The following is a 20893-nucleotide window of genomic DNA, read 5'->3' on the forward strand; positions in this document are numbered from 1 at the left end:
GGAACATATGCATGTCACTACATTTTACAACATATGCAGACTTGACTGAATTGCAGCCATATTTGTAGTTAAAAATCAGTTTTTACTGCATAACTCAAAAATTGTAATACTAATAGATAAACTCCAATCAAGTGTCTATCCCTCTATTGTCAGGTATAAGCTTTCCTTTTTTGGACCTTGATCTTTGACTGTGACCGTCAGGATCAATTATGAAAATCAAGCCATTTTGTGCATATCACAGACACTTTCTTGTTTTGTTTGCCACCAATTTCTTATTTATAATTTTTACAGGTTATACTGAAATTATTTACACATCACTTTTGGTGATCATAATGCTGTTATAGGGTTGGGTTTAGGGTTACAGTAATGTAGGTTATTAGAGTAGTGTAGAGTAGCTATGTGTAAGTATATATAAACAGTGTATAATGTATATATAATGTGCACCTATCATACCGCAACATACACTGACACTGCTACTTCACAAATACTTGAAAAATATTTATTTCTTATTCAAGAAAATACTCATCCAAAATTGCTATTGCATGAAGGTGTTAGTACTTTTGATAAATCATGGTATACAAATCATATTGTAACTGTCATCAATGATATAAAAACCACTGACTTGAAAAGAAAATTATATTCACATAAAAGAATCACATATATCTGGAGTTGTATAAAAAAGACTTGGTTATAAAATGAATCTTCAACTTACATATTAAATGTTACTCTGGTAATTGAGCCTTCAGTTTACTAAGATGGACAAAACTATTGTTGTAACATGTTGATAAAACAGTGATAAGCTATTGAATGGATGTTGAATTAATTATAGTCTCAGTAGGGAGGTGTCTCTGAAAACTAAGTTTATTTAGAGTTCCATGAACTTGCAGTGTTGTTTTGGGACTTCCAATGTTTATACTATCTTGACCATAGGGTGATTAGAATCCCACAACAGAGGAACCGCTATTGCCCACTACAATAGATTTAGTTTGCACCTAGCTTAGTCAAGCTTAGTAAACTGAAGGCTTAATTACCAGAGTCGTATATAAACAACTGAATGAAAATGACAACACTCTCTTAAATGATATCTGAAAAACACAGTTATAAAATGGACAGTTTCCCGCAAAATTATCAAAATGGTTTCTTATACAAGTAATACTTACATAAAAGAGTTATATTGCTTTTAGACGGAAAATACAACAAATTGTAATAAATAGGACATTCAGGAAATTCTTTTGATTTTCTTAGTTGATTAACTTCGGCTGTATCATCCGCATATTTCATATTAACTAAATCTCAACTATAAATGTCCCTTTTGTTGTTTTGGAAGTGGATGCGAAAGGTGGTACCTGCAGAATATGTTGGGAAAAGAACAGACCCTGTGTACAATAATAAGCAATGGAATATACATTGTCAGTAACTTATCATGGTCATTAGTTTCAGTCACAGAATAACCCATTTCTATTATGGTAAATGAAAAGGTTTGCTCCCCTCCCCCCCCCCCACCCCCACACACCCTAGTGCATTATTAAAGCTGGGAATCAAAAACAGGTTGAAATCATGATGAGCAAAGAAATATACAATGTCAGAAAATCGTGGTCAAAATTTCACTCAGCCCTAGTGAATAATCAATGTTATTTCATATGTAAATAAAATGGAGTGCAGTACCCCCTACCCTCCCCCCTCCATTACTAAAAGTTACAGAAAAAAAATTGATGTCAAATAAACTTATTGTATGATTACACTGTAAACCTTTCAATAATGAATTTGCTGGGAGACATGAAATAAATTGATATAATGAAGTATTCTTTGTGCTCTATAGCAAATTAAAGTTTAGGGGACACAAAAAGGTGTTTTTTTGAAACAGAACACTCACTGCAACAGAGTTTGTTGTAAAGGGGTAACATTTTTACTGATGCAGATAAACCTTTCTGCCATATAGTTAGAAGGAAAATTATACCTGTATGCAGACATATATAGTAAGGTGTAAAAATTACTGGCTGAAGTCAATATTGTCACCAGAACAGTGTGATGGGGAAAAGAAAAAAGGGTCATGGTAAAAGAAACTACATTAATTGCTAACCACAATATCATGACCTTTCATTTTACACATCAAAGAAAGTAAACAACATAATTTTACCTTTCAATATAAAACTTACACTGCTACAAATTGGTTATAGTTTTATGGAAATTGGTGTGCACACACCTCATATACAAATTGGTGTGCACACACCTCATATACAAATTGGTGTGCACACACCTCATATACAAATTGGTGTGCACACACCTTAGATACTATGAATTGTTTATCTACAGGACGCTATCAAATCTAAAATACACTGTACAAGGCATTAAAATATCGCTATGGTTACTTGCATAGGAAATGAGGTATTTACAGGAAAGATATGTATTTGAGAGAGCATGGTAAATAAGCCTGGCACACAGTGGAACGGCTTTACTTGGGTGTTAAGGAGTGTAAAGAACAAAGTGAAGGAAAGACTTGTTTTAAATTGTGACTGGCATGAGGAGTAACTTCATTGTTCTGTTATCAACACATGTATTTAGACGAAGGTATGTCATGTTCCGCTTCCCTCATCAGCCTCCTCTATGTGAAAAGGGTTGACTGATGTGTGAGGGCGCACTGTCATGACACACCTTACAAACTACACCTATATTTACATAGTATGTCAAGAAATCCCAGCACTAGATATCAGGAAGAGAAAGTAACTGGTTGAAATGAAAAATGGTTTCATTTATATGCAAATGTATTATTCAAATGAAGTTATTATGTAAATTAAGATATTACTATGGAAAAAGATTGATAATTTATAAGATTTTTGCGTACTCCTGTTACATGAGCTGTATTTCGCAGTGTGGCAAAATAATGGATTTTTTTTTTAAATAGAGGTACAGACATTGGTAACAGAACGATATTGGAGTTACCTATATCACATCAGCATATAGGCTGACGTCTGACAAATCTACAGTCAATACTAAATAATTAATTGCCAGCAGTTGTACACTGTATCTCAGTGTAAGCCTCTTGTATCATCATGGCAATGATTCCATAGTTTATCCTTTGGTCTACTGGGTGAAATTATTCACCAGCATTTTTATTGCATTAATTGTCACTTGTTAGAGAACTGACAGAGATAAGAAGCTTAACTCACAAAACTCAGGTGCAGACAAAGTTTCTGAAATTTGAAAACAATGTCAGATGATTTTAAATGTTGCTCAGACCACCATAAAACTGATGGTATGATCATATGGGATGTAGAGAACTACACAATCAACTGATGACATAGACACACACAGTGTGATGTTAGACCACAAAAACTGATGACAGACATGTGTGATGTACAACCACAAAACTGATGACACAGTGTGTTGTACAACCACAAAACTGATGACACAGTGTTGTACAGCCACAAAACTGATGACACAGTGTGTTGTACAACCACAAAACTGATGACTGACACATTTGTGACATAGAACGACACAACTGGTGATGGACACATTTGTGATGTAGAACCACAAAACTGATGATGTATGATGTAGAACAACAAAACTGATAACACACACAGACACATGTTGTGTAAAATCACAAAACTGATGACACGTGATGTAGAACAACAAAACTGATGACATGTGATGTCAAACAACAAAACTGATGACACAGACATACAGGATGAGGTACATAATAAACCATGTATTTTCACTCAGTTAATTCTATAACTTGGGAGTGTTATAAGGTCACATATCAAAATATTACATCAACGTTTATATTCAATCATGTAAAAGCCAATTTGTAAAAATCACTTGAAATAAAATTCTGATCCAATATTTGTCAGTCCTGCCAGGAATTATGAAGCCAGCCTCTTATGAACAGGTTTACTAAAATGACTGAAAATTGCATAATATGCATAAAGCTTTTAATAGTGTACAAAAAATACAGTACCTAAAGTACTGTATTCTGTTTGATATTTTATATACAATTGTACTTGTCTTTTTTTTATAGAAAAATGTTCATTCTTAAAACTGATACATTTGTATCCCCCTAGAGTTGAGATAATTAACTTACATAATGACATTGATAAATCAAATACAGACAGACATAAAGACACACACTATGACAGACATCAACATTACATAACATAAACATCCTTTTATGTAAATAGCGCCCTCTAGTGCCAACATGCTCACATTTATTCCGATTCTCATTTCTATCTGGCTATATTTGGTCAGATTTGCTTATTTAAAAGTCATGTTATTTGAATTGAAGACAATAATTTCGGATTTCACAATAGAGGGCGCGATTTCTTCGATGGTACACTTGTTGGAATGAAATTTAGTGACACAACAGTTAACATATCAACCTCACATGAGAACAATGAAAAGTAATAAAAACATGATAGAGTAAAAGACATTGATGGTGAGACACGTACCAAACATACTGTTACATGATTATTTCATTATTAAAATAGTGTACTTGTGTTACACTTCATTACAAACTTCTATAACTACAATCTTTCCACTTCATTCTGAAAATGTGTCTACTGTAATTTGGAGACTGTACTTTGTAAAAAAAAAATAATCCAGGAATGTTGACAAAAGCAGATTTGAAAAAGTTTCTCTTGTTGCCATTACCAAATACCAAACTGAAAAATAAATAACCGAACCACTGTAACATGAAGCAGCAATTATTTCAGTTGGTATCTACAGCATATAGTCACCTTGTTATTGGATAAATGAATGATGGCCGAGTCATCTCATAGGTTAGGGAGATGAATTTTACATTTTAAATGTTGACCCAGAATGTGGGCAGAAATTGTTACTGGTTTGTAAAATGGACATGTGCCACTCTGTCGGATAACATCAGTAGCACCCTATATGTGATGTACATATCAATGACTTGGTCTGGTTTGAAAACACGATCAGCAAATCTCAAAAGGGAAACATTTACTAATTGATTCACTACTACATGACATCTTAGTATCTAAGCTAATAGAATGTTTCCTTCTCTGCTGCTACATGAAATAGTCTAAGCACACTGAAGTGTACCAAGGCTTTACTCTTAGCTGTAGGTGAGACACCTCGGTCAGGATCATCCAATGACAGTGACTATAACTGGTTGATATATGCATACCAAGCCACACCGTGATCTTTATCTTACACTTAAAATCATCACTAGTAATGGGGCAGTGACTGGCATAGTTCTACACCACTAGTACATCTCTTTGGACATCGAAGAGATGTGGCTACTATTAAAATCTTAATACTGTCTGTGTACAGTATAGCATCTTGGTTTGTTTTTTCATTTTGTAATAAGCTATATTCCAATACAATACACCTATTGCAAATCTCATGTAAAGCCCAAAAACTTCATGTCAGCTGGAAATTCAAAACCATACTTCACCACATTTCAGGTTAAATGTTATTCCTATGGGCTTTATGTGTATAGGTGTATTGGCAAATGGTTGATATATAAAATGCATTTTACATAGCTGGCCAACTTCTATTTGACCATTGAGGGCACTATTGTCAAGTGCTTCTTTCACTTGTCGACCAATAAGCACTGTTGTCAAATCCTTCTCTGCTTGACGTCTACAGAGGGCACTGTGCTGAAGTCTTTGTTTCACATCTTCAGCCATAAAGCAACTACTGTGTATAGGTCTGTTTAACTTTCATAACTACAGAGGGCACTGTCCTGAAGTCCTTCACATCTTCAGCTAAATACATGCTACACTGAAATTCTTGTTTCACTTTGCTGACTACAGAGGGCACTAACCATCCCTTCTTTCACTTCTTGGAATACTGTGGTCAAGTCAAGTCAATAAATAATGTTCAATTATCTGTTGAGATTCCTCTCAACCAAAATTATTCCAAGAAGTATACAATAGATTGTGAAGGAGCAATACATCATTGCTGGCGTTACTTTCTGTCACTTTTTTGTGACATCTAACAGTTGGGTCAAGTCAATAAATATTTGCACATAATAGTCTGGTGGACAATGTTCAACACATATTACATTGAGATGATGGTTGACCTCAGTTTCAACTCTTGTAGTCTTTGGGATCATCTGATGCTGGTACTGCTGAATAACCTGACATACCATCATTAACTCTGTTCTGTGCATTTTCCTTGTACTTATCATCCACTCGTTTCCTCTTGAAAAAGCCAGCCTAGGGAGACAAAACCATGGATATGTCATCAATGCTGTCATCAAATGCAAACAAATATGCATGCACATACATACATACATACACACACACACACACACACACACACACACACACACACACACACACACACACACACACACACACACACACACTAATATACACACATATACATATATATGTGTGTGTGTACATACGTACACACATATAAACACATGCATACATACATACATACATACATACATACATACAAATGGACGGATAGATAGATAGATAGATAGATAGATAGATAGATAGATAGATAGATAGATAGATAGATAGATAGATAGATAGATAGATTAGATAGATAGCTAGATATAGACAGACAGACAGACAGACAGACAGACAGACAGATTAGATAGATATAGATAGACACAGACAGACAGGCAGGCAGACAGACAGACAGACAGACAGACAGACAGACAGACACAGATAGATAGATAGATGGATAGATAGATAGATAGATAGATAGATAGATAGATAGATAGATAGATAGATAGATAGATAGATAGATAGATAGATAGATAGATAGATAGATAGATAGATAGATAGATAGATAGATAGATAGATAGATAGATAGATAGATAGATAGATAGATAGATAGATAGATAGATAGATAGATACAAACAAACAAAGCACAAAAAGACACACACAAAGCACACAGTAGGTACTATTGCTGTCACAGCTATATTGCACTTCCAACACAGTGTTTGTAAAGACTAAGTTAGGTTGAGAAACTTACCTTCCACAATACTAACACAATACACAATAGTATAAGAAGACCACCTACAATGGCAAGTATTATCACCCAGATGGGTACTGGTAAAGTTCTAGCTTTTGGTTTGGTTGTTATAGCAATACTGGTGACCTGTTAAATGAACCAATAAAGTCAAAAGTGTAATCGTTACAAAAAATAAAGGAAGGATAACAGAAAGCATACATCAATTGGGCTCAGAGTTTTCCACTTTTTAAAAAAAAAGTGGTATAGTTTATATGTACTGACATTCGCTTCTTGAAACTATACAATGTTTTTGCGGAGATTGAAGAACTTTAGTAACAGACTGAAACCTGGAGAAAGTTACATAGATTTCCATGCATAGTACCGTACATTGTATTAGTTAGTTGAGGAGCCCTAGTAAAACATTTGGGGAACTCGGGCAGATTTGACCTTTTGACTGCCCTTTAACAAACACACTGACTATAGTCACAGAAAACAAAGCAAGGTGTATTTGCATTGGGTACAGAAAGTAAGTAATATCTAATTGGTTAGTTGTTGAGGATATTGGAATGCACTGAAAGTATACAGTATTAATATTATCCTTACCTCAACGACTGCTCCAGGGTAGGAGTCTGGTTGTATTCTGTATGGCATACTGTTAACTTGGACCTGTGCAGTTGATGTGATCTCACTGTCTTCGAAACCACCCTGATATTATACAAATAAATTGATGAGTAAGAGCTGTTATCAAAAATGAGAATTTAAGTGTTGGAATATTTTACTTGGATTTCACTTACATGCATGTGAGATTGAGAATGTGTGTGTGTGTGTGTGTGTGTGTGTGTGTGTGTGTGTGTGTGTGTGTGTGTGTGTGTGTGTGTGTGTGTGTGTGTGTGTGCGTGCGCGCGCGCATGTGTGTGTGTCTGTGTGTGTGTTTGTGTGTGTGTGTGTCTGTGTGTCTGTGCACTGCCATAACTATTAGAACAAATCTTTGGTAACTTGAAAATATTTTTTAGACTGCAAAATGTAAACAAATGAGTATAAAACAATTAATATTATGGTAATATTCAGCCATATTACTTACGTCCAGAAGTGTATCTTTCCAGAGTCTTGATCGGACTTCAACAAATGCTGATGCATCTTTTTTCAGTACGAAGTCAATGGAACACTCAATTTTCACACATATAGCAGACTTGCAGTCCTATCAATAAAGTAATGATTGTAGAGCTCAAACTTAGTTTATACAAACTTACACAGATTACCACCCTTTAGTTCATACACAGAGTCACTACCACTGCTACACACTCATGTGACAATATGCAAATGATATAGCTCAAACTTAGTTTGTACAAACTTAGATTGCCACCCTTTGGTATACTACAAATAGTCGCTGTCACTGTGAGATGTGGAAATGATATGATTCCAACAAAATCTCATGAAACTAAAGTCGTCATCCTACATTACAATATGTATTCCCAGTTGGACACAAACTATGAACCATGGTGATGCTTTCAAAATCATAACAACTGGAAAGATAATGGAAAGTTGAGTACGGAAATAGAAGCATTTTATACCATCAGTGTGGCTGTCTAGTCGTGCACAACTCTTTCTCTCTTAATTTGTACAGTATGAAGTAACAAGTAGACAAGAATATCTTACCACCATAAATAGTGAATCCTTAGACTCATCTCGTCTATGTCTCATTCCTCTGACTTGACTAGATCTCTTGGTAAAGTTGGCAGTCACTGACATATCATACTTGGTCTGTAAATATTCAATCAGACAATAAATACTCAATCAAATGTGTAATCATGACATTCACAAACCATTAGCGGTCCAAGTGCAACAAACCCGCGGGCTTGCCTGGCGAAAACGGGTGTCATAAAAGTTGTTTGCATCTCTAAAGCTGTTTGTAGCGTTACTTATAATAGCCTAATAAATTGATAACAACTGATATAAGACGGAGATAAGGTTTGCCTCAATTGCAGTCCATGCAGACGGCCGAATAGAGGTTTTTACAGCTGTTTACTTGTGTTATGTAAGAGCCCATCATCACATGTGTAAATATTGGTACTCTTTGATAACAAGTAAACTTGCTTGGCTAATGGCTTGTCCCAGTAATGTGCCTCTATGCATCCCAAACCAGTGTGCCCTCTAACAATAGCAAAATTTTGCTGTTTGCTGTTATGAGTCAAAATGAGAAAAACTGGGATTTCTTGTGAGTCACCACATAGTAGGCGATAGGGGAACACCAAATTTTTGGTGCGTCACTAGAAATTGTGTGGTGCGTCAAATTGGTTTCGAGGGCACACTGATCTAAACACTGTTTTGTTAAATGGTATTGAAGGCTCAATCTACAATCAGTCCTTTCTCTATGTTGATTACCATAGATCAATCAATCAATCAATCAATCAAAGGATTTCCAGCTCAATAGACTTCTAAAGATCATTCTGTTCAATCAGACATAATTCCTTCTCCAACTTAGGTCTTTGAAATTTCTAGATCTGCCCCTGAAATTGTCTTACATCCAGAGAAAAATTTGTCATAATTGACCACTACATACAGATATCCATTACTTTATAATTCCATCTTCCTCTTTTATGCTTACCATAATGTTTCTATATGTTTTATACACCATTTCAATATCTTTTTTCTCTCTCCATTTTATCAGAAATATGTTAGTGTAACAAAAATTGTCAGATTCCCATAGTTTTATGGCGACTTGAGAAAAGGAAAAAAATACAAATTTTTGAGGAAAAATTAAATCATCCTGCCTTGGTGACAAAAAATTTCAGTTAAAATTTATATATCTGAAGCTAGGATTTTGATACAACACTAACCTTAAGCTTGTCTGGATTGAGTTCACCATGTACAACACAAGGGGAACCACCTTGTAGCTGTACATCTAATAAATAGAGTAAATGTTCACCAGTTGGTGTGAAGGCAGGCCAGTTGATTACAATGTCAGCTCCATCAATGGAACTAGGACCACGATTACGAACCTGTAACCAAGGGTATGGGATTATGAATCATTAAAGCATGTGTAGACATTTAATAAGGCCAGATCAGATATGATACGAGTCAGGCAGAGCTATAGAAAAAAAAACACAGATAAAAAGAATGGTTCTGTGTATTCCTTATGGTTCTCAACTGATAAAAGAACACTACTGTAAGAACCTGGTTTGAAATCCTGGCTTTTAATTGCCAATATGTAGGCCTGGTTAATATTATTCCAGCTTTTGCTTCTTGAACAACTTTTGAGTAAAGCATGTCAGTTCAGTCACATCAGGGTGAATTTGTTCAGCATAGCGCCACCTAGTGGTGAACAGTAATCATCACCAGCTTGTCGTAATGAGAGCAATAGCCCCATTGCCAAAATATAGACAATAAAAATAACTTGTTGTGTATCAATGAACATTATTCTAATTATTTTGGAGAAAATTTGTTTTAGGTCTACAGGTGTATAACCATATTGAAGTTATCCATGATCAGAAAGAAAACTGCTGTGACCACTTCTTTGACAAAAAGAACTGCTATTTTCATGTTCAAAATATTGAAAAATAATGAGTCAAGAAATATGTGAGGAAGAAAAAATACTTAGTAATTTACCTCATACAGATGTGTGACTTCAGGTCCAATGTTTTCCTCATGTACAATTGGTAATTTAACATTACGAGGGTTAAAAGTCACCTGTTCTGGTGCGGACACACTGTCAACAACAACAAATTACAAACATATGGATTACCATGTGGAAGTTTAAATATGAAAATATTTCAGATTTACATCCAATTAATAATAATCCAATAATATCAAACTAATGGAACTCGAATATGATCAGTCAGAACACAATTTAAAAAATTGTATTTTGTTTCGCATGACATAATTTTGTACCATAAAACAATAAAAAAATTGATATCAAAGGGGGAAAATCAAAACTACTATAGAAAATTTTTTGTTGAAAATACTTCTTTTTTTGTTTTTAGTTTTACTTTATCATCTCTGTACTGCAGTATTCATGATTTGCTGCTTGGGTGATGAAGAGCCTGATAGGCAAATCTTGAAGAGCGCCCTCTGTTGACCAGTTGACGGTTTTTGAAGGAACTGCTGGACATGTATATGGCTAAAACACTTACCCAGTAAATGACAGCACAGAATCAACTTTAACTGGTACGGTTAAATCAAAGTTATTATCTTCTAAAGTTTCTGGGTCTTCTTCATTTGTGCTGCGATATTGGAAAATATAAATAAAGTCAGTGAGACATGCATCAGGGATTATTTTTTTTTACTTTTTTCAATATATTTGTGGGGGTATAATATTAATATTCAATATTGAGTAAAGTGTGGTACATGTGTACTTCTTCCTTTTCTTTTTGAAAGATTGTGTTGGTCATAAAATACTGTTTTTTGTGTGTATCACATACATTTGACAGTTTCATGCAAAGTTCACTATTTGTGTCAACAGCAAGTTAACCAAACCATCTTTTGAGTTTTAACAAGTCCATGTTCCTAAACAGATTTTTAAAGAAAAATTGCTACAAATATTAATTATTTTTCAATTTCAAATATAACATTTTTGTCAAAGAAAGGATAAAATGTATGACATTTACCTGTTGGAAGTCAGCCTAAAGACAATGTTTTGTTGAGTATCATCGACACGTACAGTTGACAGTGTTAGTGCAAAAAAAGCCTGAAATAAACAAAAGCAGTATTGGTCAGGTATCGAAGTAATAAACTTTACTCCACAATCATTATAAAAGTGTATTTGTATTTTTACTGTATTGTCCTGGTAAGAGTCTCCTACTTTACCACAACAGTACTGGGGGAGTAACTTAAAAAGTGAGCTATGATTTGTGGGGAGAGCTGCTAGGAGACACTTAATCTCCAGTGTACTGTTACTTTTCTGTTGTTGGCTTGGTAAGAGCTCTTCTGCTACAAAATAGTCTCTCTACAACTGGGGTGTGGTAAGTAAGGCAGCTAGGTGACAATGTCGGTTCTAGCCGTTACTTTCACCTCAATATATAGTCCCCCTGATTAAATTTACCTCTCCTAAAACTCTTTCAACTTGTACAATGTAATTCAGCTTCTATCTATATCATATTAGTTTTGAAGTATGGAAGTGTAGCCATGTTAATAGTTAGTCTATATCAAACATAATAATATGATTTAACACTCTAAGCTTAACTTGTTTTTGAAATGGCATGACGTTATGAAGCAGTAGGTCTTCTTACTCAGATGCAAAGTGAAAATGACTTTTGCAGAGCCTAGAATCCAGGTGATTGGGATTTTGAAATTTGATTTCCCCCATCAAAATTCAAAATTCCCAATCACCTGGATTCTATAGGCTAACTTTTGTATAACTGTGTTTATGTTTGTACAAATGATGGGCCCAAACCAGGACAAATACAGTTCTACAATCCATTTCATTTTCACTTTTAAATGAATGATTCAACACCTACTAAAAACTGTAAGTGTAAATGACGCACACTTTAAATACTTCAGGGGGAGAACTCTTCACGATTTTTATGAAACATAAACTGACAACTTGCATTCTAAAGTTCTACATTCAATACTTATGTCATCATTTTGAAATATGACTCATCACAAATCAGGGAAGCATTTTAGTTCACTTTTTTTACTGTTATTAATCACACAAAATGAACAAATTTCTACCTTTTACTTTTCCTATTGTTATCAGCGAAGATTACAATGTTATGAAAGTTGCTTCCAGATTTATGTCAAACTAACTCCAGGTCAAGAGCCGGTATCATGTTTTCAAAGCTGATTCCAGCTTGTTGGCACATGCTTGCCCAGCTTGTAATGATAAAACTATTACAAATTCAAACTGAGACTTGCATTTCTATAAATTATGTTATGTTTGTGAAGCCATAAAACTCTATACCCACTCATTGGATTCAAGTTTACATACACATTCATAAAACCCAAGGCCCTAACTGAAGTGGTACTTGACACATACACATTCCAAACATAGTAGAGATAACATAGCAATAATTTCACAAGTATAAAGTTATTGATATCACTGTTGTTGTGTATATTCATACATACTGGTTGGTGACTACACACTGGTATGGAATTTCATTTGACATACCAAACTACAGTGGTGATATTCATACTATAGCATTATAGTGTTCATTACTTTACTCATGACTACTTTGTTGTTATAAGTAATTGACACATACTGATTCACTGAGTGTGTTATGTAGACTGTCCACAGTCGTTCGGGCCATTTTTGCTATGTTTCATCTAAAACAAAGTCGTCGCCTCTCTCTGTAGCACTGAATACTAATCTGTACTGATACGAACTGCGATTGCCAAAGGCACAAACTTTCGGCACTCGCTGATCAGTTATCAGTTACGTGGTTATAGTATTGCTCCGGATCGGAGCAAGGCAACGACTTTAGTTTTAGATATAAAAACGTAGCAAAAAACGCACGAACGACTGTCAACAGTATATATGTGTTATACTCAGACTTGTAATAACCCTTGAGAGGGTGAAATTTTTACCAAATTTGACATTAAATTTATATACTTTATTCCAGCAGGGCACCAATACCAATTTGAAAATAAAACGCTTGGGAAATTAACTTAGGTAGAGTTTACCAACTATTACTCAAAATAATTTCATAAATGACCAAGTCTGTGACACCAAATACAACTGATTTGCTGATGACATCAATCTTGCAAAAATCTTGACATTAGATAATTTTTTTTGCATACCTGAGAAATTTGACATGCTAAACAACAAACCCATTTTGTTTGTTAAACAACAGACACATCAATATGACATTGACGAGCTGAGTAATAAACCAAGTTTTGTTTGTTTCTTAACGTTTTGCTTCATTTTGTTTGATTCTTCCTAACAAAGTGATTGAAATGAGCTCTAGGCACACAGTCCTGTGACCTTACAAGTTGTACAAATTAGGCAATGATCTCATATAAATACACTATAATTTGTACAGTTCAGATGAGAGGCTTATAACTCATGAACCCGTATTAGGCAATCTATTAGCTGACCACTGGGGTGTGAAACACTCACATCATACATAAAGTCACAACCCTTCCAAATTTCAGCTCAATTCATTTTTACAATTAACTTCTCCATCTGTCGCTGACCTGCCTTGTGTGTCATTAGTGTAGTGTCCCCTCTCTGCCCTCGCTAAACTACTCTTTTGTTGGTTCTGATGGGGAGTGTATTAATGGCTTATTACCAGGACACACTTGTATCAATAATTCATACCAATTGGATTATCTCTACTGGTTTCACCATATGTCACGGGTAAGAGATACTCATTTTCACAGCTTCACATGAATTTTTCAGACTAACAAATCTCAGACATTGACTTTTTAATTATGCCAGAGTAAATTCACTCTTTATCGTAGAGTTTCTCCCTTTTTCAAATGATAATTGCATTTGACTGCTGTGTGCTCTTTTAGTACACTAACCAATCTATAAAGTTGGTTACAGTCCTCTTAGTAACTGTGAAATTTATTCAAAAAATGGGATACATGTATTCTCAAAAAAAATTTTAAAACAAATTTATAATTGAAGGTTCTTCAGAATGATTCTGGGAGTTCATGACTGTAATATCAAAAGGCAAAAATAGTTCAAAATGATATAACAAAGTTTTTCTACACGACTTGTACAAACTGAATAAAAGACAAAAAGACTAAACCCAGGTCCAAAGACTTCAGAACAAAGGTAGTTCAGATCAGGATTAAAACTGAAACAGTTATCTTACATGTAACAGTCTGATATCTATACAAAAAGTTGGTCCACAACATCCACAACATGGTGTATGTTGGTCCACAACATACACCATCCATATGACTACACTGAGAAGATAACACTAATGTGAGAACCTGTAACTGAAACCCTGGCCTTGCAACAATTACTTTGGACAGTAACCAATAGAATGCATAATAGATGCAAATAGTCTGTATTTTCACAGATAAAAGAACGATTGACTTCGATATGAGTTTAGAAAAAGTGTAACAGCTGTTGTAAACATGTGTAGGTTAAAATGGTATTACCACAAGACCTCAATTTACCTAAACTATAAATTATACACAGTGTTATCAAATTTGATTTATTAGAGTCAGTGGTATGACATCATACTCTGTATCTCCCCATCCTTACACATTCTACCTTCCATACTAGGTAATTTTATTATCATTGTCTCATATCCATGATACTAGTTATTATGATAGCTTAAATTTGACTCTCATTTCTGTACCAAATTGATTTGATTTTGCATTTACCTTTTATTTAGTCTAAGAAACTTTCTGTAATATATATATTCTGACATAAAAAGATAATTATACTTTTGTCCAATAGCAATATTCCTAAACAACAGTCATGTACATTATGTTTTGTGCAGACACACTTACTTTGGACACACATGAACATCCCCCCCCCCCACACACACACACACATACCCATCCATCCCTCCCACACACATACCCTCATAAACAAACAAACAAACAAACAAACAAACAACAATCCATTTGCACACACACCCCATACACATCCACATACCCCATACACCAACACAAACACCTAGACACACAATTGTAGTAGTACCTACCTCATGATTAGCTTTAAGTGGGTTGCCAACATCACAAGTTACTATTCCTGTATTGTCATCTGGGTTATTTGAACATGCTACAACATACTCCTACAAAATTATAACAATATAAGATAATGATTAGACTAATTTACATTTCTTGGGTTTTTAATAACTTGAATAAGATATTTTAGCAAGCGACATAGACTTTTACAACAAACATCAAAGTACTGAAGCTGAAAAGAGAGACTGACAGACAGGCAGACAGACAGACAGACTGAGACAGGCAGGCAGGAAGGCAGGCAGACAGACAGACTGAGATACTGGCAGGCAGGAAGGCAGACCAACAGTCTGTCAGACATGCAGACAGACAGACAGGAAGGCAGGCAGACAGACAGACAGGCAGGAAGGCAGGCAGGCAGGCAGGCAGGCAGACAGACAGACAGACAGACAGACAGACAAATACTGAGATAAAACAAAGAAATGGGCAGGAAGATTGGTCAGCAAAAGCGGAGGTTGCAGGTGGACATATAGGCTTACAGGCATACACACAGATGTAGACAATAAACAGTACATATGGAGGAGGGGTACTTTACACGAACATGCATGTAGAAATACACCTAAACAATATAAACAATCTAGTTTTGAAATCAAAAGATAATACTATTTACCGTCTCATCCAAATTCTCCACTCTGACATAATCAATGCCTGAAGGAAGTGCGATAGTCACTTCGGCAATGAAAGCATCTTCTCCAAGGTTAGACACTTTAACTTGTAATCTAACATTATCACTATTGCCAACAAAGATGCTCTCTGGATCCCTACAAATCAGGAGATAAAAAGACAAAAAAAATAATTCATCGTTGATAGTGTTGTCTCTCTCAATCTTGGTGTTGTGGATAAACTGAGGTGGTATCATATTAAAACATTATTTTTTTGATACCAGCATAATATCTTTTTACACATTTTACCACCTCTGTAACACTGTGTCTATATACAGATTTGCTTCAAAATAAGTGTAAGAGTATATTCTATATTAGTCACACTGACTTGATTAAAATATGGGCCTAATAGTAGCTTAAGACTGTGCTATTTTTGTTCTCTGTTGGACTTTGGTGGCTCCCTTCTGCAAACGACTTGCAAAACTACCAACCAACCAACTTTTACAGTGATCACTGATGGGGGCTTATTTTGTTTATGATTATGTACACTTTTTAGATTAAAATAACAGTTAAAAGACAACCACAATTTCATTGATTTCTCAATCTAATGTTTGTAACTCCAAAAACAACTCTTTCCATACTTTATATACAGTCTTTTCAGATATAGTTCATATATCTCTCTCTACAAGACCAGTATAATTTCACACATATGTGATTGTGACTTTTATAGAATTTGCATATCTGATTTGATATTCAGGGTCACAGCCCAGACATGTGTTTGATCACTGTGTTGGAACAGACATGAAGTGGTTGACTAGATCAACTGTCTGTATGATATGGTAATGACCAGTATACGCCAATAATAACAATGTTGTTATGTATGACTTGTCAAACCACATTCAACTATAGCAATTTACAATGCTGCCATGATTGCTAACTGGCTACGATAATATTCAAACTGAATAATTGTTTGTCTGGTGGGTGGACTGGTGGATAGTTGGGTGGATAGGTGGGTGGGTGGGTGGGTGAGTGAGTGAGTGAGTGAGTGAGTGAGTGGGTGAGTGAGTGAGTGAGTGAGTAACTGACTGACTGATGAACTGAGTAACTCACATGTTTGCCTCCAACTTTAAATCAGGTACACATATTCTTTCCTCTCCACAGTCATTTAGAATGTAAGCCTGAAAATGATAGACAGATAGATATAAAATTTGTGTCATTTATCATAATAAAACTATCTCTAGTCGGCAGTTACAGTGCATCGAAAGGATTACTCCCTACCTTGTAAAAAAATCCTACTATAATTCAAATAAAACACACTCGAGTGTGGAACAAGATCACTTTTCTTTTCACCTTTTTTTGCAACATAAACTAGTGCTAGCATGTTCGCAATAATGTTACCTTAAAAGTTTATACACCTTACATGTGGTTTGAATATTACCTAAATTTGTAAAAAAAAAAAACGAAAAAAAAAAACGTCTGTTTCTAGTTCCTTTTTCTGCTCATCTTATATACAAGAAAGAGATAATCAAAATATACATTTCTACTCTCTCTTTCTGTGATCTTATGATCTGTAAAAAAATATACCAGAAATTGAAATTAAAAAAAAAATTCTTTCTAGCGCCCCCCCCCCCCCCCCCCTCCCCTTTATCTTAAATTTCGAACAATTAATTCCCAATTCATGAAAATGAGTGATGGTACAATTATACACCCAATCAAACTAAGGATGAGATGATGGCAAGATTCCAAACAACTCATCTTAAAACACAATAGACTGCTGATTTTGTATTCAACATCAAACTTTAATACAGCTTTAACATTGCACTTTAAATTCCCAAACTGTGAAAAGCAAATGAATTGAGTCGGCAGTGCAAAGTGTTCAGTCCCTACAGACGGTAAACTGTGCATCCCAATTCCGCCAGATGGCGACTATTAGAGAAACATGCATGTCAACAAAGTAGTGGCAGTCCCGCTAGACTTTGCATCTGAGAAGTCAATAAACCATGAGGGAACACCTCAATCATAATTGAATCTGTTATTATTCATCTCATAAATATTAGACATTCACTAGGGAGACATTTTGATGGAATTCACCGGTATCAGAGTTGAACATCGTGCAGATTCATCTCTCTCGGTGCTGTTGGTGTGATTTGGAGAGGTTGAACTACCGCTATTCAGAAGGGCACTGCTTAAGTAATGATAGACTAGCGAGAAGTAAATTTGTTTCATATTGTTTGGGTATTATTTGCAGGAGTTCAAACAAGCCATAAATGTTGGTCTCTGTTTAATGTATGACTGAACAGCATGAAAAACGTGTTTCTCATTTTGGGTATTTTGTGTTAGCGCCATTATCTGGAATTCAACTAATGTTGGTCAATGCTTGATACGTGACAGAATAGCAGGAAAATCTTGCTTCTCATTTTGGGTATTTTGTGTGGGTACCATTTTAAGGAACTGAATACATCATAATTTTCATCTCTGTTTAATGTATGACAGAACTGTGAACACTTCAAACTCGGCACTTATTGCATCATATTTTTTTTTTTATCAGGGGTCAAATGCTACCGGTATGAGATAGTGGATGGTCACTATTATACTTATCAAAAAACTTTAAACTTCTATCTTGAAGTTTAAAGGTCACGAAACAAGGTCACTGTTATGCCTAGAACTAGGTGTGTTACATGGAAAACAAAAACAAATGTTTTGCATTGATACTGTTTATTCAAGAGTCTTCAGAGGTAATTTTTTTAGTTTTATCCATAGTAAAATAGGTAAAAACCATAATTTCTTTTTTCTGGGTATGATTTTAAGAGGTCACACTTGGTGAGGCTGAGGTTACTGTTACACATCAGGGGAACAGTAGGAAAAGTATCTAAAAGGTCAAACTGAAGGTCAACTCTACATCTTTTACCCATTAAGCAGCATGGACTAAAAGTGGATATGTTTCAAACGTGCCACAAGTATTTGGGCTATCATTTCATCCTACCTGGTCTTAGGCCAGTGCTCCACCTTACATACACTAGCTGATACAATAACATGTGCAATTCTAGACTTTTGCCTTGTGATCAGTTCCACACTTCTGACCACAAGTGAACACAGAGTATAGTTATGAACCCCATCTTTTCATATGTTGAGTGATTCTGAGCAACCCAGTATTTATTTTAACCCCTTGGTAGCTGTAACTGTAAGACATTGTCATGCTGCACTGCAGTGACCTGGCCATTGATGGCAGAACACTATACTGTAACAGGCACTACTTTTTTATATACCTTTTGTTCTTATTTTTTACTTATTTCTGTTTTTGTACTCAAAAACATATATACATGTATCAACACCTACTGATCATACCAATTGCATATCCCCTTAATGTACTATTTGTTGACAAACAAATTAACAGCCTGGATTGTTTATTCATACTGTTTACACAAGGACATCAAGCCAGTGTACACTGTACTATCAACAACTAGAGGGATTCAGAGAATAAAAAGCTTGTAAGTGTTTGAACTAAAGATTTTGTGTATTTTTCAATGGCTAGAGATAACAAAGGTGTGGTACATATAAGTTACAGCTATCAGTGATTTAATACTGGTTAAAACTAAAACACTTCAAGGACATTTTGTGGCAAATCTTACCTGTTTTTTTATTGTACTGGGAATGTATTGGTTGAGTACAGGATGTAAATCAAGTGGTGGTACAATCTCGGTATTTGTCAATAGTTTGTAGGTGATATCAATGCCGATTGGTGAATACTTGTCCAAGAAATCCTCCTATGTAACAAAATAAATACATATAAACTCAACTTTGCAATACATGAGATGAAGGCATTTTCATTCAAAGCCCTATACCATTCATTACTTATTCAATTGAAATACATTTCAGTTTTATCAGACCAACAAAATAACAATTTATCAAAAATTAATATTGTGTATTTTAAAGACTGGTGTTGGATAGGATTAGAATCTGGGTGATAAACACAATTGTCGGGCAGAACTATAGAAAAAGTTATTCTTGATTATCTTAAATGATCCTATCTACCTGTATAAAAGTAATCCTTATGGCTCTTTTCTTATACTAATGCAGAACATAAGGTTTAAACATTAGGTTTTATGTGGCTTCCTATACTAATTTGATTTGGTTTGGTTTTGCCACCCTTGGTCCAAGTATATATTGATTTCAAACGTTCGTGTTTCAGCGTTATATACATTTAAAACTAAAGCTGGAGTGAATATGACTTTAAAACTAAGACTGAATGAACAGTTGTTAGTGATATTTTCATTATGTTGAAAATTCATTATCAAAAGAAAATAGCTATACTGTGAACAATGCTGAAAAGTGCATGGAACCATCTCACTGACAGAGAATGAATGGAATATACAAGGGTAGTAGTGTAGTAAGTTTGTTTTAAGTTTTACACAACTTATTTTGTATGCATGTTACGTAGAGTAAGCTCAGTTTGTATCCAAGTATGCCACTTGATCCTGATGGATACAAGACTTCATCACGCAATTACTTATAATTCTATAGTCGTATGATTTACTGATCTCTGTTGAGAAAATCGCCAACCTGCACGTACTTCCTGAATTAGTAGCAAATCTATTGGAGTGTAAATAGTCAGGGAACAGAGGAGCAGCAATGCCACAATTCATAGCAAACTACGGTAGCTGTCTTCCAATGCATGTCTAACAATCTGTTTGTTTTCTTTTGCCAGTCGTCTGGCT

The 20893-nt window shown here is 35.0% G+C and overlaps 1 protein-coding gene across 1 annotated transcript in view; it reads right to left on the reverse strand.

Annotated features, from left to right (window-relative positions):
• Window positions 1-3686: 3686 nt before the first annotated feature.
• LOC144433956 (integrin alpha-8-like) overlaps window positions 3687-20893 on the reverse strand; it is a 73791-nt gene continuing 56584 nt past the window's right edge. Inside the window, exons 18-30 of the mRNA XM_078122372.1 lie at window positions 19808-19942; window positions 17289-17356; window positions 16187-16337; window positions 15537-15626; window positions 11541-11620; window positions 11067-11156; window positions 10543-10642; window positions 9774-9935; window positions 8593-8697; window positions 8018-8134; window positions 7540-7641; window positions 6958-7083; window positions 3687-6179 (exon numbers count right to left, since the gene is read on the reverse strand). Of these exons, the coding sequence (XP_077978498.1) occupies window positions 6051-6179; window positions 6958-7083; window positions 7540-7641; window positions 8018-8134; window positions 8593-8697; window positions 9774-9935; window positions 10543-10642; window positions 11067-11156; window positions 11541-11620; window positions 15537-15626; window positions 16187-16337; window positions 17289-17356; window positions 19808-19942 (1455 nt within the window). The 3' untranslated portion in view covers window positions 3687-6050. The remainder of the gene's footprint in view (window positions 6180-6957; window positions 7084-7539; window positions 7642-8017; window positions 8135-8592; window positions 8698-9773; window positions 9936-10542; window positions 10643-11066; window positions 11157-11540; window positions 11621-15536; window positions 15627-16186; window positions 16338-17288; window positions 17357-19807; window positions 19943-20893) is intronic.

Source organism: Glandiceps talaboti, chromosome 4, assembly GCF_964340395.1.
Source record: "Glandiceps talaboti chromosome 4, keGlaTala1.1, whole genome shotgun sequence".
In the NCBI taxonomy this organism is placed as follows: Eukaryota; Metazoa; Hemichordata; class Enteropneusta; family Spengelidae; genus Glandiceps; species Glandiceps talaboti.